We start from the raw sequence: 24,831 nt of genomic DNA on the forward strand, positions 1-24,831 counted from the left end.
ACTGCAATGCCCACCAAGCGGTTGCTAATCCCTACCAAGTTTATCAAAATTTATCCTGGCTATGAATTACTGGGTCTTCTCCCACAAAGCATGTCTCAGTGCTGCACAGGAGCCCAGCTCAGGAATACATTATCCTGGTTTCTATGTTTTGAAGAGATGGAAGAGGGTACAGTGGCTTTATGTAGAAGGCAAATATTATCCGACACTGTATGTGGGCAGTGAGGTGTGAGCAGAAGAGCCACACAGCTCAGAGGCAGGAGGGGCTTCCAGAACCACTGAGCCATTTTTATTCCTGCCCCATGACAGGTGAACAAAGTCTGAGCTGCTCAAGCTCCTTCATGACTGACAGGGGCCAGGTGCCACTTCTGCACTGCAGTGATCCATAGCACAGCTCTGCTCCCCAGCAGTCTGCCACGGAGCACAGGGCACACATCCCTCCTCAGGAAGCTTTGCCCTTGGAGGGATCCTTGCCCTGCTGCATCCCCCAGGCAGGGATGCTGTACATCATTAGGCAAATGGATTTTCTTAGAAAGCAAGGGCTGGATTATGAATCTACTGATGTGCTGCTGTAGGATTAAGGGATCTGGTTTTGTACTGCACTTACTGTGGGTGTTTGTTTTCTTTTAGTTTGTTTGTTTGTGTTTTGGTGGGGGTTCTTTGTTTTTTTTTTTTTCTAAACCATCCTATTCAGGAATAAGTGTTAGTGGTATATGTAGAGTGTATCACAGGCTTCCCAACTCCTTTGTTCACTTTCTTTCCTTCAGAATAAATAAACTGAAAATACACTGAAAAACCCTAAAAGAAAATGGAAAAACCAAGTGTGCCACCAAACCTAAAACAAAAACTAACTTCCCTTTGCAAACACGGTGGTTCCTGGAAATGAGAGGTACTGAAGAACTAAATGGGCCATAGCTTTTGGCATTGATTTGCTACAGTTTGCTCCCAGGGCTTCAGCAGATTATAGTACCAGGGAATTAGTGCAGAGCTGGGGAGGTAATTTAGCTTTGTTATTCCTAACCCATCCAGTTTAATCCCTTCTTAAAGAGAAGAAATGCATTGAATAAAAGTTTTTTTGGTTTAAAGCTGACCAATTTATTGAGGGGTTTTCGGGGTTTCTTTTTGGTTTTTTGTTGTATTCTGGGTTTGTGGGTTTTTTATGGACTTAACTACAGACTAATAGAAAGTTCCATCCACATTTTTCTCAGCTGAGGAAAAACACAAGTGGCTACATTTACAGACAGAGGAAGGTGCTGTTAAGGCAAACATTCAATTTGCTGCCGAGAGGCTGCGAATCATAGCTCACAAAGCAATACACACAGAGTTTTTATTCTGTTGCAGAAATACTGGGGTGAATTTGTTGCCTGGAAGAAATTAGATGCAGTGAGATAGTGCAAAATGCTTTAATTTGTTCCTTGCTGACATAATGTGTTTTGGATAGCTTTCCATTATATTACCCTAAACAGCTGGACATTGGAGTTGATTGGATTTTTTCAAATTTTCATAATTAATATAGTGGAGTTTTTCTGAGGGAATGGTATTTCTAGCATAGCAAAGGCTTATTTTGTTTTCCTTATTTCACTCTCATTTATCTTCACATCTCTCTCACTGACTTTTTATTTCAGCACCTTTTGCTTTTCATGGGTCTTTAGTTCCGTTAAACATCCAGTGCTAATTAGACTCTGTTGTCTAGACTGTACCAAACACTTCACTCAAAATCAAAGAGCATTTAATTAGTTAGTCTACAGGTTACACCCTATCTTGCAACATTAACACAAATGAACAGTTGAAATGCTTGTTACAGCCTAGCAAAAATGGAAAAAAAAGCTTCTTATAATGGCAATCAAGATTTTAATTTCGTTATTGATGAAGGCAGGCATGACAAGTCCCTGTTACTCAGATGACTGTCAGGCTGTTTGTGGTGGAGGGAAGGCAGGGAAGCAGTAATATTTATTTCTATCCTTTCCCAGGAGCAGCTACACAGATAGAGCCCCTTCTCTGTGCTGAGCACCCATGGGGTGAAGCCACATGGTGGCTTTGGCTTAGCAAAGCCTGCCATGACCATGGGCAGGATCCTCTGGGTATTTATTCTGGCATTCAAATGGGGAGCAATGAAGTCAGAAGCAATGGCTAATATAGTCATATCTTACTGTTTGCAATGACTACAATAATGGAATGCAAACTGTGTCCTGGGATGCTTCAAGAGGTTGAGGGAGGTGATTCTGCCTCTCTATTCTGCTTTGCTGTGATGCTACCTGCACTGCTGGCAGTGCAAAATTTACTAACGTTTACTAAAATTCCAGATCACCAAAGCAAGTGGTTTTGTGAAAATCTTATCTTTCTTTCTTGAAAAAAAAAACCAAAAAAACCCAAACAAACAAACAAAAAAAAAAAGGAAAGAAAAGAAAAGGAACTCCTCCTCACTCTAAGCTGCCCCTGCAAAAAACAGCTGTCACACAAAATCATATGAATGACATCAAATGTCAGACATAGTTCATGATTTCTGAATATTCTGGATTGAAAACAAAATGGTGGCTACAGAGGTAAAGGATAGTGAGCATTTTACTGAAGGAATTAAATCTCAAGTAATTACTATTCAACTGCTCAAAACTATGAATAATTATCTGTGGTCTGAGTGTTACATTGAAAAAATGGAGATGGCTGAACAGAGCCAAAAACTTAATCTGAAAGTGCTTTAAATCTGTATGATTTCTGTAAAGCTAGGAGAAAAATATCTGCTGAAGAGAGTGAAGAATTGTTCTCAAAGCAGTACAGGCTAGTGACCAGCAATGTTTTCCAGGTATGCTTTTCCCCTCCTTCCTTCTTTCTTCAATAACAATCATCTAGCAGCATTCAAAAAGGAAATTACTTGAGGTTCAGAGTCGGCCTCTATTTTGCAAGATATTTAAGTGTCTGTTGAAGTCAAACTCACCAAATTAGCTTCTTCTCGCAGATGGATTTACGTAAGTCATCTTTTCTAAGAAAACTTGTGCTGAAATATGCAGAACTGCTCAAGATGTACTTGAGATAATTTGCTGATGGTATTGGTTAGGCAGTGCAATCTACAAGAGCTAGTTCTGCAACTAAAAAGGAAAATAAAATTAACTAAACTATCAGGTTACCCCTTCAAAAACTTGAGAAAATTTTTTTGATAGAGAAAATAACAGAAGCAAAACAGAATTGGATTTATAATGCCCAACTCATTTTAGTGAGCTTCAGAATGCTATACTTCAGTCACTTGCTTTGGTTCACTAGCATTGCTATTAACAGCGGCAGATGCATTTGTAGTGCCCCTGCAAAAATTATATTGGCATTACCAGTTTCTAAACATTATTATCATCTTTACAGTGCTCTGCTGTCAAGAATGATTGCTGCAAGACCTCTCTCTTGTTTATTCTAGCAGTAAAAACCTGATGAAATAAGGAAAATAAGGAAGCTTTAACTTTCTTCCTTATGAAATTAAAATCTTCAAAATTAAGCTGAGCTGTACACTGAAAAAAATAGTATATAGTTGTGCTCAGTGTGTTCCTTTGTTTGTTTGTTTGTTTGTTTTCCTGTAATAAGATCTTGCTACAGCAAACTTTTTATACAATTACATGAAATGCAAATAGGGAGGGACCGCATATACTGCTGCTTTCTCTGCATAACAATTTCCAGTGGATGTACAATGCCATGAGTATAAGATGTCTGCCACTTCGAGGGGAAGGTAAGTAAATAAAGCAAAATGTCCTTGTTTTTATATATTTTAGCATATAAACCAGCATGTGTGACAGGCAGTTGTGACATGTTAACAGATATGTCTTTAAACAGCTATCAGAATTAGCACTTTAGAGGCCACATCTTTGACTGACAACTGCAGCAATGTTTTAGGGGTGTTACATCTCAGGGGCACTGTGGAGACTGTTGGAACACTGGCTAGATTAGAAAATACTAAAAGAGCAGTATTGAATATTTTCAGTTTGCAGTGTAAGAAGACACATTTTTCTATTTGTACTTCAGGCAGGGGCAAAATGAAGATAATATGGTGTTCTACCTTTAGCTCTGAAAACCCCCAGCACCATTGGTCTGGCATCCATAAACACTGTTAAATGTTATACACCTCATTTAGGAGTGAGACAGTGTTCAGATTTAGTTTACTCTGGAAATTCAGTGATGACTTCTAGCATAGCAAAGGTTTATCTACATGCTTTGTGCAAAATGCTCTTAAAATTTTACCTAACATTTTTTTATTAAATTAATTATGTATTAAAATTTATATTAATGAGGGTTAAGGTTGAATTACTAGGCAGAACACAGAGACATGCATGTCCCACTTCTACAGTTTTCTTTGATCTCATTGATAGGATCTCCCATTTTGTATTCCTTATCTAATTCCCAAGAAACTTTGGCATCTCTCTTGCTCTTACTTCAAAAATGTGCCAATTCCAATGATCCTCCTACAGTTACAGTAGACAGGTGGTGGGTAGCTCAACACAGCAGTGACTAAGGGAGAAAATATCCATGAAATAAGGACTTTAGAGTTTAAAAGCTCTGATTGAAAATATCCATAGATGCCAACTATCCTTTCCTGAAAGTAAAAGAGCTCATTTGTGTGAAATGGGATTTTGTTAAAAGCTTGTAACACAAAACCCATGAACCCTTTACTGAAGGTAGGGCATTTTGCCTGAGCTGGAGCTGATGAAGTTTCCTTTGGTTTGATTTTTGTGGCTGTAAGAGAAGTGATTTTTTAATTGTGAAAAGACAGGGAATTTCCACAACCAGAAAGGTAGACTACAGATTGCCTCATACACCTATTGACTGGCATCATTAGAAAGAGTTGGCTTTTCTACATCTTCTGGAAAAAGGAAAAAGTTCTTCATTACAGCACATCTCCTCAGGATACTTCTGACACTTCAGCTAACCAGCCTGAACCAATTATAGTTTTTTAAGGCTAAGACTGGTCAGAGTCAAAGATGCATTATCTCCTACTTGATCTTCAACTCGGCTTGAATGAAAGAGGAATTGCCCTAATATTTGATTAATTCAGTGTAAGATAATTCATGATTTTGTTAGCTTTAGATTAAACCTTGACTCTCAATTCCAAATCAGAGTCTTGAACTTAGAGGACACAGATTGATCTGTCTCAAATCACTAGCAGGATTGCAGAGGCTTGTTAGATGGAAAGGTGGGTGTGTTTCATGACGTACTTTGGACTCCTGTTCTCTGAAACATCTGAATTGAGGTTTTGGTTGACATCAGCAACAACTGTCTTCCAGGCTGTATGACTGCTGTTCTTACCATAAGAGTTACCACAAAGATAACTAACTGGTCCTCCCAAATTCTACTCTGGTAAGAGAATTTAACTGCACAGAATCTGGGAGCACAGAAATGTCCCTGGTCCTCCAAGCTGAGTTACAGCCTTTCTAGGATATTTTAAAACCAGAGCTATAAGCTTAAAATTGTGTCTTCTGAATGTCACAACCTGAAATGACAAGAAGAATCAGAATGTTGACAAATGCCAAGGTGTTGTCAATGACGCCATTTCTGGGCTAGGTTTGACCCATGTCTAGATAGAGTTGGTGTCACAGCTTGGATTATCTCATGTGCAGCCCCTTTCCACTTCCACAACACTTCTATATTGCATACTCAACTGAAATGGGTGACATGTGAAAGTCTACAGATGCTCGGAAGGAAAGAAAACATCCCTCATCCCCCCCACCAACACTTCTAGAGTTAAAAAGCATCAGTGATTTGTATATATGGTATTTTTTGAATTTGAAAGTTATTTGCTTTATAATTAATTTTCCTCTTGTCTTATCCCACCAGAGGTGCAGAGGTTAACTCTCAGATCTGTCTTTCTTTCTGCAGGCAAGGTCTCAACCCCTCTATTCCTCTTCCTGGATTCACTTGAAATATAAACTGATAATTAAAGATGATGATGGTTCACGCTGTTGAAAGTGTTTGTATGTTAATGGAAACTGCATGCATGCTATTGAGAAATGAAGGCCCAGGAATACAAAGTTTAAAAACTTCTGTTGAGTTACTGGCTGTTGAATAAAGAATTAAATTCTGTGACGTCAAAAATATAAAATGGATGTGTTCTCTGGAGACAAAACCCATCATATCCATTTTGTATTTACAGAAAAACTCCAGGTTCTTTTAGTTGTCATGACTCAGAGGAAGACTAAACCCAAATTACTTCTTCCTTTTTCTTACTCATATTTCTAATTATACTGTGGTATCAACTTTTGCAGAAATATGTGTGGTGTAAATGAACTTATATGACTGTGAGAACTCTTGTTTGGTAATTCCCTGACCTTATTATATTCTGCTAGCCTTGTGTTTATCCATCTAAGAAGTTAAAACCCCACAGATGCACCAGATGTGTCTGCTTGTGTCAGGAAGATCCAGGGTATCAGCTGCAGGAAGGCTGGAATCAACACTGACATAATGAAGAGCTGGTGGCGTGTGGTGCAGTGGAGGCAAGGAGGGTGTGATGGGTTGGGCTCCTGTGATGTGTGATTGACTCCTGACATATCAAGGAATATCGGAATTAGTCCCAGACAGAAAAAAAAAAAAAAAAAAAAAAGATCATTGAAAGGCAGGAGATGAGATGCAGTGCTGTCTTTTGGGACACCTAGTTGAATGACTGACAAAAATCTATTGTGTATAGAGGGGTGAGCATGACTAAAAGGTCTCAGAGCATCTATTTTGACAGGATGATTAATTTCTCATTACTCATCCAGAATGGGGATGTCTGAGGGGAATTAGGGAAATATTTGATTCTTTCAAAGATTGATTAGTTGGAGAAAAGCTTTTGCACAAATCCAAACATTTTATTCTATCTTTGTTTTGAAATGGCACAGAGGAAGCTTTCTGATTTTTTGGTGGAGTTCTTCACAGTCTTTGCAGTATCAGAACTCTTTATTTCAAAGCCAGGAGCCAAATCCTTAGCTATTTCAAATGATCTAACATACAAAGCTCATGTTTTCATGCCAGCTGGCTCTTTCTCTTCCTCCAGAACTTATGGTACTGCTGATGTGATGGATTTGGGTCCATAAGACAACAAATCCTGACTGCTAACCTGCAGTACTGCTTCACTCCAGTAATTTTTACCTGATAGCCACCTGGGTAATAATGTTACCTTCTTCCTCTGAGGAAGCATTTTAAGTTCAATGACCTTCAAGACATAGAATAAGTATTTGCTTCTTTGCTCTTGCTGATTTCTACCTTGCACCACTCCTGCTTTAAGACCTTGTGTTTGAAGGACCATTCAGGAAGTTCTGGTGTTTGTAACATCTACAGTAGCTGAACTTAAGAGAGAAAGGCAAAGCTAGGATAGTGTTTTCACCCTTCACAAAAACCATACATAGTAATAGCCATGGTGAATCAGATGTGAAGCCTCTCTAGCTCAATATTTTGTCTAGGTAGCAGGTGCCTAAGTAAAACATAAGTACATGGACAAGGGAAATGTTACAAGGAAATTTTCCCACTTAACTGTTTTTATTGGAAGTGTAGGGGGAAAGAATTAGATCTGGAAACAGCAAGAGGAGGAGAAAATAACTGAAAGTGAGAAGTGTGAACAAAATAGCTATTCAGAAGGGATGTTGTAAAGGAAAAGGGGAGGAATTGCAGAAATAGGAGATGGTGAAATAACACAGTCCATGAGGCAGAGAGAACTGCAGAAAATTGCTGTGGATAATAGATATGGAGGAAGGATGGAAGAATGGAGCAGCTGGAGAAAGAGCCCATAGAATAAGGGAACCTGAGCACATATCAGTGGGTAATAGAAACAGCCAGTCTCTACTATCAGCAATGTACCTAACAGAAAGAAGTTTAAGGGCACAGTTGTATAGCATATTTCCTTTAGAGAGTGAGTTTTGAGTAATTTTGAAAATCTCATTATTTTCTATCTTCCCCTAAATGCTTTCTAAATCTGGGCCTTTGTGTGTATGTTGCTGAAGAGGGCCAGAGTAAAAACAAACATGGGACAAACTAGGACCTGTCTGTCACAGGGCAGCTTTGATGAAACTCTGTAGGGTGAATGGGTGACACTGCTCTGGGAGCACACACAGAAGGCTCAGCAGGTCTGACCTGAATGGCAGGGGTCTTTCTCTGGTATCCACCAGGGCCAGGATACTACCTTGAGATCTTAGGACACCAGAGGACCCTTTTGGAAGGGAGAGGATAATTTCTTGAGGGTTGAAGGGTTCTACTCTTCCCTGGCATATGGTCCCTCTTCCACAGGAATTACAGCTGGTAATCACAGCTAGTGCCACAAGAATTAGGACAAGTTGCACAGGCTAGTTAGAAATGATTGATTCATTTCTGCCTATTTTATTAAATCCTTTTCTTCCCTTTGGTTTCCTGGAAACCAGGTGTTTGATGTTTGTGAATTTTCACAACATATTTGTTTAAGCATGTGGCTGTACTGACTGTGAGTTCAATCTTGTTAGGCATCAGCCAATGCTTTAAATTAAAATTGTGTCTTACAAAGAATCTCTTCTTGATAAAGAAGAGTAAGTAGAACTTAATAGAAAAAAAGAAACAGAAATAAATTACCAAGAGAGCAAAGCTTTAAGCTTTTTCTTCATTATGATTTCCAGACAGTATCACATGGAAGCTCTAGATTTTAAATTGTGAGGGTGTAAATATTTATTAGTTTTCTATCCACCATGCTGATATTCAGCTCGTATTTGTAGGGATTTCCACAACTTATGGAGTAGTAAAATGCAACTATTAGTAATAATTTAGGATTTCTTATATTTATCAACAATAAAGAGTTCACTTAAAGAGCATTTAGTGTGAAGCAAAATGTTTTGAGTTCAGGTAAAATTCAACCATATCAGCACTACCTTCTGGCTCAAAGCTAGTAGCAGTGAGAGCTGGTCAGTGTTTTATGTTTGTAAAGACAAACCCACCTTGAATTATTATAGGGAACCATTGCTTTATGAAAATAGGTGTCTGTCAGCAGCTGGTAAAATAGTCACAAAATCTTTGTTTTCATTTAGGATAATTTTGTTTTCTTTCAGGATAGAATATTTGTTACAAAAAGGCAAAGAAAGTAAAATTTGTTCAAGCCCATTTATCTTCTCATGGACTGTGACATCAAATATAAAGTGTTTGAAGCTGACTGGTGAATGGAGAATTTGCTTGTTTGTTGAAGAAGCTGGGCTGTTATACATTTTATTTCTGTTGCTAAGAAAAATAGGATTACTTTTAGACTGAATTGTTACAGAACTTGTTCTGATGAAATCCATTTCATTAAAAAGAGAACTGAAATTAATGCCTGTAAATTTTTATGGGAAAGGAGAGTCACAGTAAATAAAATAACTGTTCTGTTTCAAATGCACTCTCAAATCCAAATTAATTTTATATTCATAACAAAGAAAAATGGATATTTCATCAGCTAGATCCTTTCACATTCCCTGTTGTATAGTCTCAGTGAGTATTATTACAAACATAGTGAGTAAATTTAGAGAGGGGTCATTTTTTGGTATATTTTAAAGCTTCCTTTATAATTAAAACATTGCTTTGTTTATATAAAATTCTAAGTGATGGATCTGTTTTGTAAACAGTTCTATTTCTACATTTAAATTTCACATAATTTCCTGATTGTAATGGTCTCATTAGTCTTCTTTTTTTGTTTGTCTTTTCTGTGATAAAACTTTTACTTACATAACTCACAAACATGTTTTCAAGTTTTTGCCTGCTGACAAAATATGAGAAGAGGCTAGAAGAATTTGGTTTGTTTATCTTAGAGATGAAAAGGCAAAGGGAATCAGACTGCAATCTTTCACTGCTTGTGGGGAAAGCCATGGAGAAGACAGAGCCAAACCATTATTAGAAGTGCTCAGCAAAAGGACATGAGACAAAGGTCACAATTGCTTTGACCAGACAAGAGGAAGAAATTCTTCATGGTGAGAGTAGGTCAGTACTGGAAGAGACCACCCAGAAAGACTTGGGAACCTCCATGCCTGTGGATTTTCAGAAGTCAATGGGGCAAACCCGTCTGCAACCTGATCAGAGTTTGCAATTACGTCTGCTCTGAGTGGGGTATAGGACTAGGTGATTCCCAGGGGTCCTTCCAAACTAATTTTTCTAAATCTTCTATGAAAGAGCACTTTAAATAATGGCCATCTGATTTTTTAATGAGGAAAAGTCAATTGTCAATCTCCAGAACACTTAATAGATAGTACTTTCCATTAGAGTTAGTACAGCTGTGGGAATTGACATGATGCATGCCAGTTTTTGAAGTTCTAAGTTTATTTCTCTGCAGAGTTTACATGGCCAAATATTCCTTTAGACACTGAGTTATGTTGCTATCTGTGTTTTAGGATTAACAGTTCGAGTAACACATTGGATACATTCAAACTTTCTCTCACAGTCATTGTTATTTTCTTCTGGACTCTGGCAATGTATACCACATACAGTCAAATAATGGCAACATTTTACACACAAGTATAAATAGATCTATTTACCTGAACCTGGTCACCTTATTTACCTTAGCCTGTTTCTGTAAACATTTGCCATTGTGTATGAGGAGTTCTAGTGAATTATTCACCTTGTGCTCTAGTGGAAACCCTAAAGAAATATTGTAGAGTCTGGTTCTATTCTTTTTTAAAAAGCATAGAAATATTAGCTTCCACTTGTTCATTGCACGTTATTCTTTGCGACATAATCATGGGATACTCGTTCTGTGTGTGAATCTGAGTTACCTGCTCTACCTGAATACCTTCACAAATATCTTGATGGATATTTGTGAAGGTGTTCAGACAGACAAGTGAATATCAGATGAATGATATTCATTGATCCTATGAATGTGAGTAGTCAGATGTAAATGTTTGTGTTCTTGTCTAGGTTATTTTCAATCATCAAATATGAGTGCATGACTTAAAACACTGATCAGTAGTTAGCTATCCAGAGCAAATGTTGTAATTCTTCCTTAATGTGTCAAAAATAAAATAAATCTTGAATGTAGAAAAAATAAACAACCGTAAGTGTTCGTGTTCCTGAATAATATCACTGCAGTTAATAAAAAGCACATAAAGGAGTTTTTCAAACTGAGTTTGTTGTTACCAATCAAAACATTCCTCTATTTTCTGCTCTGCCACTTCTTGACCTGCTTCTTTCTTTACTCTTGAATTACCTTCCCAACATGTTGACTACCCTGCCCCTTATTTGGTGTTTTCTGGGAACTCCTTGAGTATGTATTCCACCTTGGCAATGGGAGCGTCAGTGACAATGATGAACCCTGAGGAATATTCCTTCTAACTACCCACCCAAATCTCATATAAGTCCTCACAAAGACTTGTCACAGATTTCTCTGTGGGGTTGAGCTGAGGTAGACCAGTCTTTTGTTTCCTGGACTTCTGATTGTTTTTCTTTTTTAAATTGTTGTTTATTTTTGTGTTTCAAAGTCTGATAAAACTTTACTATATTTGCTGACAGGTGACTTAATTTTGTGAAACCAAAATCAGTGTGAAACAACCAGGGTTTCACAATGTTGCAACCTTGCCAGCCTCCACAGTCCCATGGGAATGCACCACTTCTCCTGCCGCCCCATCAGAAGGGTCTTGCCCTTTCACCAAGCACATCCAAATTGTAACATATGCAATATCTTAAAAGCCTTTCAAGACCCTTCCAAAATGCAAACATAAAAATGATATAATTCAGTATGTATTGTCAAAAAGACCCATGCACAGGGCGCCTGCATCAGTCAGTTTTTCCTGCCTCTCATACCATCAGCTGCAGCCCCAGATCAGAGAACCTCCTTGATAGTTTTGCTGGTGCTGTCAGTCTTTCACCAGGTCTGTGAAGAGAAGATAATTGCTGCATCAATCTGTCTCTGGGCTGAGAAGAGAGTTTGACATATTATGTGGTCTGGAAGGAAAATAAGATTCAGGAGAAAGAAAAAAAAAAAAAAAAAGAAGGATGGAAGGAGATTTTAAAAGCATTAAAATGCTTTTCCTCCTTTCCTCCTTCTTTAGCAGATGAACCAGTGGTTCCTAGGTTTTATACACAGAGGTTACATTTTAACTGCTGGTAGGTAGCTGACCTTTCCAAAACACCTTTCAGTGCAGTGCTTTCTGTGAGAACGCCGCTGTGCTGCGCAATCCTGTGCCGTGCTACACGAAGCCTGAGGATAAATGTGCACCTAACTCTGCTCAAAAAAATCCTCCAGGAGAGCCGGTACGAATAACGCCCCCTGCCAAATTACAGAAGTGGAGGAGGGTGCCCCTCCTCTGACACGCCTGTGCTGCGGGAGGCTGGTGAGTGCCCTACCGCCGGTCCCCAGCTCCCCCCAGCCGGCATGAGGAGCGATCTTCGCAGGAAAGCAAGCTTCAAGCATTTAAAACGAGAATGGCAGGGTGTGCCGCCTCAGCCCCGGGGGTCGGCGAGGGCAGCCGGGCCGGGCCGGGCCGGCGGCGCTCCCCGCGGCGGCCTGGCGGGGGCGCTGCGAGCCCGGCGTTCGCGCTCAGCGGCCCCGGGCGGCCCCGGCGGCGCGGGGGGAGCGGGGCCGGCGCCTCCCGCCCGCGCCGCCGCTTCCCGGGGCAGCGCCGCTTCCCGGGGCAGCGCCGCTTCCCGGGGCAGCGCCGCTTCCCGGGGCAGCGCCGCTTCCCGGGGCAGCGCCGCTTCCCGGGGCAGCGCCGCTTCCCGGGGCAGCGCCGCTTCCCGGGGCAGCGCCGCTTCCCGGGGCAGCGCCGCTCTGCGTCCCTCCGACCACGAAGGGTCCCCCTTCCACCGCGAAGGGCCCGCGGGGCAGCCAACGCCGCCGTCGGTCCGGCTATCCCAAGGGCGCTGGGGGCAGCTCCCCGGGCCGTGCCCCCTCGGCGTTCCCTTGCCGCGGGGAAAACGGGGAGGGCAAGCCCAGCGGAGAGCCCGCGGAGCGGTGGCAGTCCCGGGCCGCTGCCCTGCCAGGCTGCCCTGCCCCCCGGGCCGGCTGCACGCCGCCTCCCCGCGCCCCCGGCGGGTCGGGCTGGGCAGGCGAGAGGCCGGCGGCAGAGACCGCGGCTGCCGGCAGGGAAAGTTGGAAAGGCCTGGGGGAGAGCCGGGGCAGGGGGCTGGCAGCGGGGTGACGGGCGCGGAGGAGGAGCGGGGAGAAGCCGCACCGGGAGGAGCCGGGGGAGATCTGCGGGCGGCGCATCAGGCGCCTCCGGGGTAGAGGAGAGGGAGGACGCGGGCAGGGAGCGCCGCTCCGGGTACCGGTGGCCGAGAAGGGAGAGCTCCGCCGGCATACGGGGAAGGCGGGGGCAGCGTCGCTGACCTGCCGCAGATCGGCTCATCCGCCGCCCCCGGAGGATGCACGAAGCGCCGGCCGCCCGCACGGCCCCGCCGCCGCCGCCTCCTTCCCAGGGCGGCAGCGGGCAGCGGCGGGAGCGCCAGCAGAGATAGGGGGACGCGGGGAAAGTTGTGCGGGCCGGGCGGAGGACTGCGTGCCCCGCTGGGGCAGGAGGGCACCGCCGGCATCAGCGCGGAGAAAGTGGGGCTGGAAAGCAGTTTCTGGTCGCACTGCCAGCGAAGCGCATTTAACCAGCATTACGGGGATGAAGGGAAACTGGGAAAGTAACTCAGAAAAGTGAGTGGGATTTTTTTTTTCCCCCCTCCCTCTATTTTGCTCCTAATCCGAAAAGAGCCGCTTAAAAGGAAAGCAAAAGCTTCCGTGTGCGCCCGCTGCTGGGAGAGGCACGGGAGAGGAGGGCACTCCACACCGGCACCCCTGCCCACGCTGGGCGAGGGTGCGGGTTCCTGCGCTCGACTCTTCCCCGGCACCATCGTGTACCAAAGCAGCTACTTGTAGTAAACAGATTCATCATACAACAGAGCGCAGGAAGGTGAGACAGAAGCAGAAACAGAAACTAACACTGAAAGGAAGAAAGCAAAAAAAAAAAAACCCAAAAAACCAAGAAACCCCAAAAAGACAGCGACTGCGAATTACTTCCAGAGAAAGTGGGTGGATGTTGTGCAGCAGCGACCTGGGATTTTAGGGGATGCACCCTTATAATTTGCATCTCTCCAGTCCGAGCTTCCCTTCTCCGGTGGCAGAAAGCGGCTGTACTCGGTACAAGAGGAGGAATAAGCAGGAGGGGTTCGATCAGCAGTGCTTGCGGTGCCCTACTGATCTGTTTTAAGGATATTTTTTTTTTTTCTTTTCCTAGTGGATGTTTTCTTGACCTTGATTTTGAGACCTCTTGCTTGCATCGCAGTTTTTGTGGCTTTATGTCCTCTGGGGAGAAGTGGAAAGGGGGAGGCTGGCTTCAGTGCTGAAAGTTGCAATCGTTATTATTTTGGAGCCGGTATGAGCACCAACATAGTCTACGAGTGGCTGAAGACCCTGCAGCTACCCCAGTACGCGGAGTCCTTCGTCGATAATGGCTACGACGACCTGGAGGTCTGCAAGCAGATCGGCGACCCGGACCTGGATGCCATCGGCGTGGCCGTGCCCCACCACCGGCGCCGAATCCACGAAGCCGTGCGGCGGCTGAAGGAGGCGGACGAGAGGGCGGCGGGGCTCTACTTCACCCTGGAGCCGCCGCCGCCCGCCCCCGCCGGGCGCTGCCCCCGCCGGGCGGGGGGGCCGGAGGAGCCGCGGCGGGGGGCGGCCCCCAGGACCCGGCCCGGCGGGCGGCGGGGGGCGGCCGGCGCCGGGGGGCTGGTCGCGTACCCCAGGCTCAAGCTGAAGATCATGATCCGGGACAAGCTCATCCGCGACGGCATCAACCTGAGTAAACCGCCCTACTCCAACAAGGTAAGAGGGTCCCCGCCGGCCGCCACCCCAGGAGGAGTCGTGGCTGTCGGGTGTGGAGGAGTAGTGGGGCGGCTGGGCTGGAGACTGGGGGTCCAGCACGGCCTGGTCCTGCCCTCTGCCATGTACCGGTGCTGAGTTTCTCCAGTTGTGCAGTGGCGTTTTGGAGGGGAATATGATAGGCAAGGTGTGAAGAGTAGTGGGGTCAACAAAGGTGAGATCCACCAGCGCTTTTTGACACTGCTGGTATGGCATGATGCTGTGTTTTGTTTTTTCCTCCTTTTTTTTTTTTTTTTCATTAACTGTTTCTTTTAATGTCGTTTAGTTTGAGGTGGGAAAGTGGAAATTGACAGGTTGGTCTTAATGGTTTGCACATTTCTTTGTCTTTTCTGTGAAACTTTTCCATTGTGTCCAAGAGGGATGGCTTCGCTCATCTTTTGCTAGTGGTCCTGTTTTAGTCAGTTTCTGTTGGTGAAATGGCTCCTGAAATAAGTGGTCATCTGGCTGGAGGAAGAACTCCAGCAGCTGAATCTAACTGTTGCCTGGATTTATTTGCTGGAATATGGTAGTGACTGGTGAATGTCAAAACTATTCATCAGGCTCCAGCACAGGTCAATCAGTCTCCAGGATGCACAGCCTGCTGAAGGACCATCTGAAGGATACATCTTAGTAGAGTCCATTCCAGCCTCAATGTTTATGTAATTCTTACCTTTTGAAAAGGTTATAATGTAAGATTCATCTGTTTTGGAAATTTGAATTTGTTTTGTCTGAAATTTTTGGTAGGTTTCCTGCTGAAAATGTAATATGCAGAATAAGTAAAACAATAGAATAAAATGAATAATACCATGGAGAAGAAAATTATTTGTGAGAGAAACTAAGGTATTATAATGCATGGGGGGTTAAGAGTTCAAGATTAAGTTCTTCAGAGTAGTTTGATGACCCAAGTTGCCTATATTTTCTTCAATGATTTGAAGTCTCATTTTTCAGAAAGACTGAGCAGTTCATGTTGTCCTTCAACTTGTGACTGCTTTTTCTCTCTGAAATGCTTATAAATGTAAGGAAGTATGGTGATGGGGAGGGCTGCAAGTCTGGGTTTAGAGAAATTTGAGGAATTAAAATTGAGAACATATCTACTGTCACAGACATGGCTGTGAGGATAATGGGTAAAATTCAACTTGGATAACATTGTGAAGGTGCAATAAAACTGCAAATTTCAGTATTCCAATTTTTTAACATCTCGGTGACAGAGGCCCATAGTCACTTCTCAAGTACAGCACAATTATCTGGTCTGGGATATTTATTTGTTCCCTTTTCCTGAACTTCTGGCTGAGGACATGGTAAGAGATATTATGTCAAATTTAAGATTTGTGAACATATAGTCTAAGTACAGCACCTCCCAAAAGTTACTGTATCAATTTGTGGAGATTCTTTTCCCTCCATGGTTTGGAGTAACACACGATTATATTGAAATTACCATTACATGTCTGATATAAAAGAAATTCCATGGAAGTTGTGGCTTGTCAATGTAGCTGCACCACATTACCACCTCCATAGTTATGTTTCATTTTTTCCATTTGACTTTGTGTGTGTTCTTAGTTACCAATTCAGTCTTTCCAAGTGGATCATCTGCCTTATCTCTGTGGTATTTTAAAGTTGTGTAGAAGTGGCACTTTGGGACATGGTTTGGTGGCAGAATTGGCAGTGCTGGGTAATGGATGGACTCAGTGGTCTTAAAGGTCTTTTCCAACTTAAATGATTGTATGATACTCTTCCACGGGAATTGTAAAATTTATAAGATGTCAGCATATGACATCAAGGCAATTCAAATCCCTGGCATTGATTTCTTCTTTAGCTCACTTTATTTTAATTTGATGGGCCTGATAATGCAGATTAACTGTCAGGACAAGCTTGACTTAAACAGAAAGCATCACTCAGCTTTAATTTTTTTTAAATCTACATGTAATATTTTGAAAGACAAAGAGAAACAAAGTTTACTTTCCTAGTTTTATTTCAGGCTGTAGTGTCAATGTATTTATTTTGGATAATGAATGCATATAACATCATGTTTTACAGTAAGAGAAAAAACTTTTCTCACTTCACATTGTAGCATGTTGTAAGAAAACATAAAGCTGGCAAGATTTGAGTATCTGTTGCTCAACATGCATTATTCTGAATGCCACCCACTATAGTAATATATTTCCAAAATGGCTTAAAGTGAATAGCAAAAGATCACGTCACTGTGCATTATTCATTGGATGTTGTTTAAAGCAAGAAAGATGAAATACTGTGTTTTTGCATCTGGGAAAGAGCCATATTATAGCAGTGTCTCTAAAAAAAAAAAGCCAACAAGACCTAAAAAAGCTAACAAAGCCAAACTTTAGAAATTTTTTTTTGTGGGTATAATTTAAACATTAGAATTTTATATAGAATATACAGCATATGTAGAATATACAGGCTTCTTCATGTCAAAAGAAATTGAATGTATTTTCTGCAGCACACAGGATTGAAGAAACAACTTGAAGTTTATGTCATGTTTTTTTGTACACATTTACCACTCATCCTTGTCATGTGGACATTCTGGAGTGAGGCACTAGACCACTGACCTATTTGATATCTATTTGCATTTCTGGTTGTGCTGAGCTGCATACTAGTCTTCCACTCCCATGGTTTACATGGAGGATGCCATCTTTTCTTCTTAATATCTACACATAGAAATTAGTATCTATAAAAGGAGGAGCCTTCTGATGTGTATGTGTGTTTATGTGTACATATGTATATGCATTTCACTTGCTTCCTGAGGAGTACTTCTTGGACTCAATTAAGAAGTTCTCAAGCAAGATTTGGTGTTTTATTTTAAAACATCCCTGAGGACTGGAAGTGTTGCTCCTCTGGCTTCTTCAGAGTCTTTTGCTAGCTGGCTGAGCTGTAAACATGTCAGAAGATCAAAAATTAATATTGTATGTGGCTGTGGAGATGTTAAAAGCATCCTTTTGCTGTCTTTCCTTTTTGTTGTAGTTTCAAATGAAAGGTGGAACAACAGAGCGGGCAGAATAGACATCTATTGCTATGGTAAATTTTAGTTTAACTTAGTTTGCAGTCAGCAGAAATGGCTAACAGCTACTTAGCAGAGCTTAATATAAATCCCTTAAAAGATGTGCAGACTTGGAATTGAAGCCATGTGTGTGGGTGATTTCAGACATAGAGAATTATCATAAGCCATCTTGATTATTTCCATGGAGAATTTTAATGTGGCCTCACCTCCTTATATTGTATCCTATGTGTATTTCAGGTAAGCCAAGGAACATAACTGTAACTGAGGAGAACTCCAAAGGAGTCAGATTTTGTTCCATGTTGATAATGCTCCATAGTACTCAAAGCTTTATGTTTTACTGTTTTCACCAAGCTTGCTATTGCTAGGAATCCCACATGTCTAAGAAACTTCTTGTGGAGGTGATGGGATTTAAGGCCCATCAAACAAGAGCCCATGGCCAAGTGAAACATCTTGTCACCTTGAAACAATTAGCTGCTCAAAGAAATTATCTTTGATGGTTATAATTCTGTCGTTAATTAGCACGTGAATTATGTGCAGTGTAGAAAGACATTTCACAGTCTTTTGCCCCTGGAAGTTTTGGGAAATGAATTGATGGCAGAAGGAAACCAAAATGAGCAGACGCCCTGCATTACAGTGAAGATAAATGCAGGAAAACACAGAACTGATCTGAGCCAACAGGATCTGAGATGTATAGCCATTAACTCCACACAAAACCACTTCTTTCTTTGGCGGGCTTATTCCAAAATGGATAATGTCCATGCTGGGTTTGAGAAGGAGTAAAGTCACTGTGGAAGAGAGAGCAGAGGAGCATTAAATTTTGTCAATAAAAAGACAAGTAGGGTACCTTGTTGTGGAACATGCCAAGAGAAATTTAGTACTCTATTTATCTTGAATATAGATTAAGTGACATTTAATAGTTTACTGTAATTTAATTATTATTTCTAATTTAAATTAATGGCCTGACCTATTTCTTGAAGAACTTTATTCCATTTTTCATCTGCATAGAATTGCAAGTACATTAAAAACATACATGTTAAATCTCCCACACCAATTAAGATTATTTGCTTAGCCTCAGTAAAGTCATAGTCATGGAGATTTCAATATTTATTAGAGAGAATAAAACTGTAGTGTGACATATGCACATGTACGTGACCTCATTGTCACTCACTGTGCTTTTCATGATTATCAGCATGCTTGGAAAACAAACACTAAAAATTCAGATGCATGAGATCATAATCTCAAGAGTTCAAGCAGATGTAGAAAAGTAAAATGTCAGATCCAAGTGAGTATCTGCTTAAACACCCAAACACATTCTTTTTAAGTTATGTGCTGATAATATAGCACAGATTTGTGGTTCTGATTAAGTCTTTGTTTAATCCTTGCCACTACAAAATGAGGAATATTTCACGTAAATTAAATTGTCAGAGGTAAAGCCAGCAATACTGCTTTGAAATACACTGGTTCAAGCTGGAGCTGGATAATGTACTTTAGATATAGACAGAAGTGAATTCAGCAAATTAAAAACTGTTCTTAAAATATTGTGCTTTGAAGAAATGTACACTCACCTGTACTGCAATTAAACATGAACCTTTTTCTAAAGACCTGGCTGTTTTAGAATAACTGCATCAACTCTGATTAGCAGAGCGTTCTCAAATATGCCTTGGGGAAAGCTGCCTATTGACAGAAGTACTAGTGCATTAAGTAGTAACAATATTTTCATGGCAATAAATTAGCAAAGCTACAGGCAATGTTCAGGAAGTGAAAAGGTATTTTATATAGATACCACAGAATTTACCTTTTACTTCACAATTCTGTTTTCTTTTAAAGAAAATGTAGCACCTCATATATTTGGCAGCTGTTTCAAAGTCCCAGTTTATCAAACTCATAAAAACAACTGGGAAAGATCTTCCAATAAGCCCATTAAAGCAAAATGCTGCAGAATGTGAACAATACAGTACTATATTGTATTTGCATTTGAATTGTTCATGAATATTTTAAAGTGTATTCAATCTCCCCTGGAAATGTTGAATGCCAATCTTCATGGATTTAATTATTTTTCAGTTAAGAGGGAAGGCAGATCTCATTCAGGTACATTACAGGTGGCATCCTGATAGAAGACAGTATCAAGTCCACAGCTTTCTTGCCCTCTTTCAACAATTGTGTTAAGAGTAATTCTGAGCTCTGATCGTGGTGTGGGCTGGCAGAGGACCTGTGTGGGACTGAACAGCTGCCCTGCAAGGGGAATCCTTCCTACATCCTCCACAAGGCTCTAAGTTTGAAGGAAAGGCTAAACTTAAAGGTTCCTGGCAAAAGAGAAATGCCTAGCCTCTAGTAGTTCCTTGAGGGCTTTTTCCTCCCCACAAAGGACTTTATTCAGTCAGAGTTCTGTAGTGCAGAGCTGATTTTTCCCCACCTACTGTGAGGTTTTATGTAAATACTGCACCTCAAGAGAGACACTACCAGTGATGTGACAAAAATCTGTCTACCAATTTCACTTCCACACACTGATAACCTGTCTTGTTTTAAGTAAGCTTGGTGATCATGTCTTTTTGAAACATAAATGCATTTTAAGAAAAATATTTATCTTGATAACCCTACCCCCATAGCTTCTGCCTCTGCTATATGTATGATGTAGATATATACAACTACACACGTGGAATACAAAAAAAACCCCAAGATAATTTCTCACCAAAGAAGTAATCTTGTGAGCCATGTTTCTAGTTTCCGTATTACCAATATTCAATGTCTCACATATCCCATAAAATGGGCAGCTGTGTCCCTGATTTCTGAAATGGAATTGAATAGTTGGTTTAAAGTCATGACAGATTTTAGACAGATGAGGCACTGGGACCACTTGTCTATTGCCTTAGGATTAAGAGTCAAGTTCCTTACATGTAAGTAACAGAAAAGTGATCAAGTGATCACCTGGCTGCATGACGATTAGTTATGCCTGTTAATTCTCTGTGTTAGTTATACCCTGTGTGCATATGTCATTCTGGAGGGTCCCTATCCACTAAGGTGTATAGATCCATACATAGCCTGAAACATACTGAAAACCATTACAGAGTTTTTGAAAAGTGCAGCAGAGAGGTTTGAATTGACAGGAATACTATTATTTTAGATTAGGAATAAATTTATTATATTACTTACAGGAACTTGCTTACTGGTTTGAGACTCTTCTCCAGCAGAAGAGAAAGGAATGTGTTAATACTAGAATGTAGGTTCAACATTTGAATTTCTTGCTTTGTCAGTTTGAATGAGCCCCTCTGCTTGGTGTTTGACAAAGCTATCTGTTCAATCTCTTTGTCTAGGCTAATATGACATCTCGTATTGATGTGCTTATCTTGACAAATGTGGTGGCTTGTGTACTCTGCAGGAATTGTCTTTTATTAAAAGAGCACAACACGGCTATGTTTAGCACTGCCACGTTATTTTGGGAATGGCTGTGCAGCAGGAAGGGGAGAATCGGGTGAACCTTCCATGACACTGGCAGTCTGTGAGCCCAGCCGGCCCAAAGCTGTCTCCAGTGACTCATCCAGCCTCTCCAGTTTGTTACTTGCAGATATAGTAAAAAAACTTTTCTTATGATTTTACAAAACAAAGAGAAGTGGCGTGTCATGTGAAACACAAGTAGAAGAGTCTTCAAACAGTATCTCATCTTAATTCTCACAAACTCAGCAACATGGGAATGACAGTGATTCATGTCTCTCATGGGAGCCTTGTTCTTCCAGTTGGTCTCATTCCCAGCAAAGTCAGTGGGGGTTTTGCCAGGGATTTCATTTGTTGCTGCTTTTTGAGTGAGATATTCAAATTGATATCAGCCAACAAGCATACCTTTACAGGCTCTAATTGTGGTGGCGGATAAGAACAGGATTACATGAGTTTAGAATGGTAAATACAACAGTAACATGAAAATAAAAATCAGAACTTTTCAGAGCTTTAAGTATCATCATAAGCAGCTCAAATAGTAGCGAGGCAGACTTTTGAACATAGATCTTATGGGTCTGTGCTAGAATAAATATGTGGTAAATATCCGCTGAAATCTCCACTAATGTGCATTGGTTGGAGATAAGATAGTTGTTTACAGCTGTCCCCTCAGTAACTTAAAATCAGAGAGAAATAGCAATAATATATGGCAAATAAACCTTATAGGCAGGTACAAATGTATGTCTTCTACACATTTGGGTTTTTTCACAGAATAATTGCATTGGTTTTGAGGAAACACACCCTGATGCAGGCATGTGGTGTTATCACTGCATATGGTGTCAATCTTTTGGGGAAATTAAGTCTGGTTCTGAAGTCTGTGCCTCATAAATACACAGTAAACTAGGCCTGGTTAAGAAAAGGGCTAAAAGGCTGGGGAAAGAACACTTGCCTTTCAATCAGGGGCTAAGGAAAGCTTGTACTGTTTTTTTTTTCCCAGAGTTAGTTAAGTGGCCACTTGGCCATGCTTTCACATGCACAGAAGGAAATATTTTTATTATGAGAAAAAGGCATTGAGAACTTCAGTGGCTGAGATCTGGAAATAGGCTATTCATGCTGTGAAGAAGGCCAAAAGCCAGTATAAACCAAAAACTTAGTAAGTATATTCCACAGAGGAAAAAACAAAACAACCTCCAGAAAAAACTAGGAGTGTGTGCCATTTTTGCATCAGTGCCCTTAGTTTTTGGGTCAAGATGCTGGAAGTGGAACCTCTGCACTAGCAAGCTCCTGTCCTTGGGACTCCACATTTACCAGCCCTGCTGTCCCACAGCCTTCTGTGTACCCTGGAGCTACACATTCCCTAACTTCTACTAAATTATCTCCCCAAAGTCTGCCTCAAGATACACTATCTTCTTTCCTAAAAACAATCTCTTTGGTCTTCCTAAAATTTTTTTCTCCTAACCTATATTCTGTATGAGTTTCAGTCCATTGCCTTCTCTTGCTGCCCAGTGTCTCAGGCTGCTATTTGGATCCATCTCTCTCTTCCCTTTTGTTCTATTGAGAAGAGAAACTTTCTCTTCCACTCAGGAGAGTGGAGCAATCACTTCTCTGCCCATTGCGCTCAGTGTCCCTAGCTGATTCCCCCCTGACTTACACAGGTGGCTGAAACCAGATTGTTCTCATAAAATGGAAGTCTAAACTTTGATGTTAAAAAAGTCAATCTTGAAACTGCCACAAGCAGCAGTCATCCAAAGTCCCTCCAGCCCCAGTTTTGTGGCAGAAAGAAGGGACTGATCTAGGAAAAGGAGGATGTATAATAGCTTTTGAACTGCTGTATGATTTGGTCTTTTTGAAGCAGGACTCAATGTATTTTTAAAGAAATAAGTTGTAACCTCAATACAAAATGCCTTCAATGCAAAAATTTTGAAAGGCTTTTCTTTTTGCATAATTTTCTAGTTCTAATACTATGATCATAATAATTGCTTCTAATTGCAGCACCTCTGAGTTCTTGTCCCGTTGTTTTTTGTTTGCAAAAATGTTTTTCCTGAGCTTTTATTTAAACCTTTTCTACTTATAACTGCTTGTATTGTACTGCATTAAAAAATTTTTGTACAAATGCATCTGTGACTTCTTTTTTACCTTCTAGTTAAGCTTTCCTCTAAATATTCAGCTATTAGTTTAGCAGAGGTTTTTCTGCAGTTAGGGATTTAAAAGTACCAGAATAAAGAATCATCAAGACAATCACAGGTTTTCATACGCTAGTGCCTAAGGTAAAGATTTCAACGAAAATATAAGGGTAAATGTCTATTTCAGCCTCTGAGTCTGCATTCTTTCTCATATCAAACGTCAGAAGGGAATCTCATTTTAACACACTAACCTGTGGAAACTAATGGTGGAAATTGAAATTGCTAACCCAAAAGATTTGTTCCTTTTAAGGTATTAACACTTAAAAGAGGAGAAAACACAAAACAAGGGAAAGGAACTCAAAGAAGAGTAATTTTGATTTAACCTCATATTTTCATGTGAAGAAAATTTATTGAACTTACATGTGATAATTCTAAATAAAATTTTGCCAAGAGGGTGTTTCAGAGAGAGCATTTTCACATGCACTTAGTATTTGCACAGTGTTAAAAATAATGCTCTGTAGTTTGTAGAGTAGGATGGAGCAAGAGGAAGTTTGACAAGAATACCACTAGCTGTTTTTTGTCCAGCTCTAAAAATTACACACAGTAGGGACATACTTCATAGAGCCAATGATTAGGAGTGATAAAATGTGTATATGTCATTGCCAGTAATGTTGAAACCAAACATACTCCCTGGTCACTCATTTTATACCTCTTCAAGAAGCAACATTTGTATCCCTAGCAAAGGTTAAGGCAAAATTCTTCAATATTTCTCAGGCTTGTGGTCTAAAAACTCCTAGTTTGAAACAATATTGAAAAATTCTCTTTTCAGGTCCTGATGCAATAGTTCCTCAGGAAATTTTTTTGTTCTCTTTGATAGAAAGGCATGCATGTGCCATCAAGGGAAGGGATGGGAGCTTATTTGCTATCAGGCAACAATGGGAATCAGCTGAGCCAGGCTTGCTCCTAAATGCTTCCAGGCTGGTGGCCTCAGTGCTCATTTACCTCTATAAATATGAGTAGCACTGCACAACCTTGAGCCATGTGGAGGTATTTTTTTAAGGGAGTTCTGCCTGCAGTGACTCTGGTTATAGGTAAGTTTTATGCATGCTATTGAAAGCAGGGATTATCATAATAAGAGGCGGTCTGAATCTCTTGTGGAGGTTGTTTTATGCTGATACTCTTGCAAGTATGTACTGGTTTGGGTGTTGTGCTTTTTATAAAACTTTGTATTGCTTATGAAATTGGGTTGTTTTCCTTTGAGTCTTCGGTAGCAGGTGTAATTTCATCTCTATGAGAAGTTGTAAAGAACTGATGCATTTCCCTAAGGAACTATTTCATCATACAGCTGGAAACACACTTAAAAGAGAATTTTTATTCTTTACTTATGTATGTTAAAAATAACTGCTTATGCAACCACTGGGTTCATTAAGTCAAATCCTATGGTGTCTGTCGGGAAATAAGCTGTTGCTGTATATCCTTCCTCTTTATGTGTGTGATGTGTTTGGAAA

At 41.0% G+C, this 24,831-nt stretch overlaps 1 protein-coding gene across 3 annotated transcripts in view; it reads left to right on the forward strand.

Annotated features, from left to right (window-relative positions):
* The first annotated feature begins 14,044 nt into the window (after positions 1–14,044).
* The window catches only part of LOC110468846 (SAM and SH3 domain-containing protein 1), a 526,394-nt gene continuing 515,607 nt past the window's right edge, over positions 14,045–24,831 (forward strand). For 2 of the 3 annotated variants that reach the window (XM_021527030.4, XM_085575382.1), the window contains exon 1: positions 14,136–14,725. In XM_021527030.4, the coding sequence (XP_021382705.2) occupies positions 14,276–14,725 (450 nt within the window). In that variant the 5' untranslated portion in view covers positions 14,136–14,275. Of the gene's footprint in view, positions 14,726–24,831 lie in introns of all 3 variants that reach the window. The other variant, XM_021527027.4, reaches the window with a different exon arrangement.

Source organism: Lonchura striata, chromosome 3 (genome assembly GCF_050655825.1).
Source record: "Lonchura striata isolate lonStrDom1 chromosome 3, ASM5065582v1, whole genome shotgun sequence".
Lineage (NCBI taxonomy): Eukaryota > Metazoa > Chordata > Aves > Passeriformes > Estrildidae > Lonchura > Lonchura striata.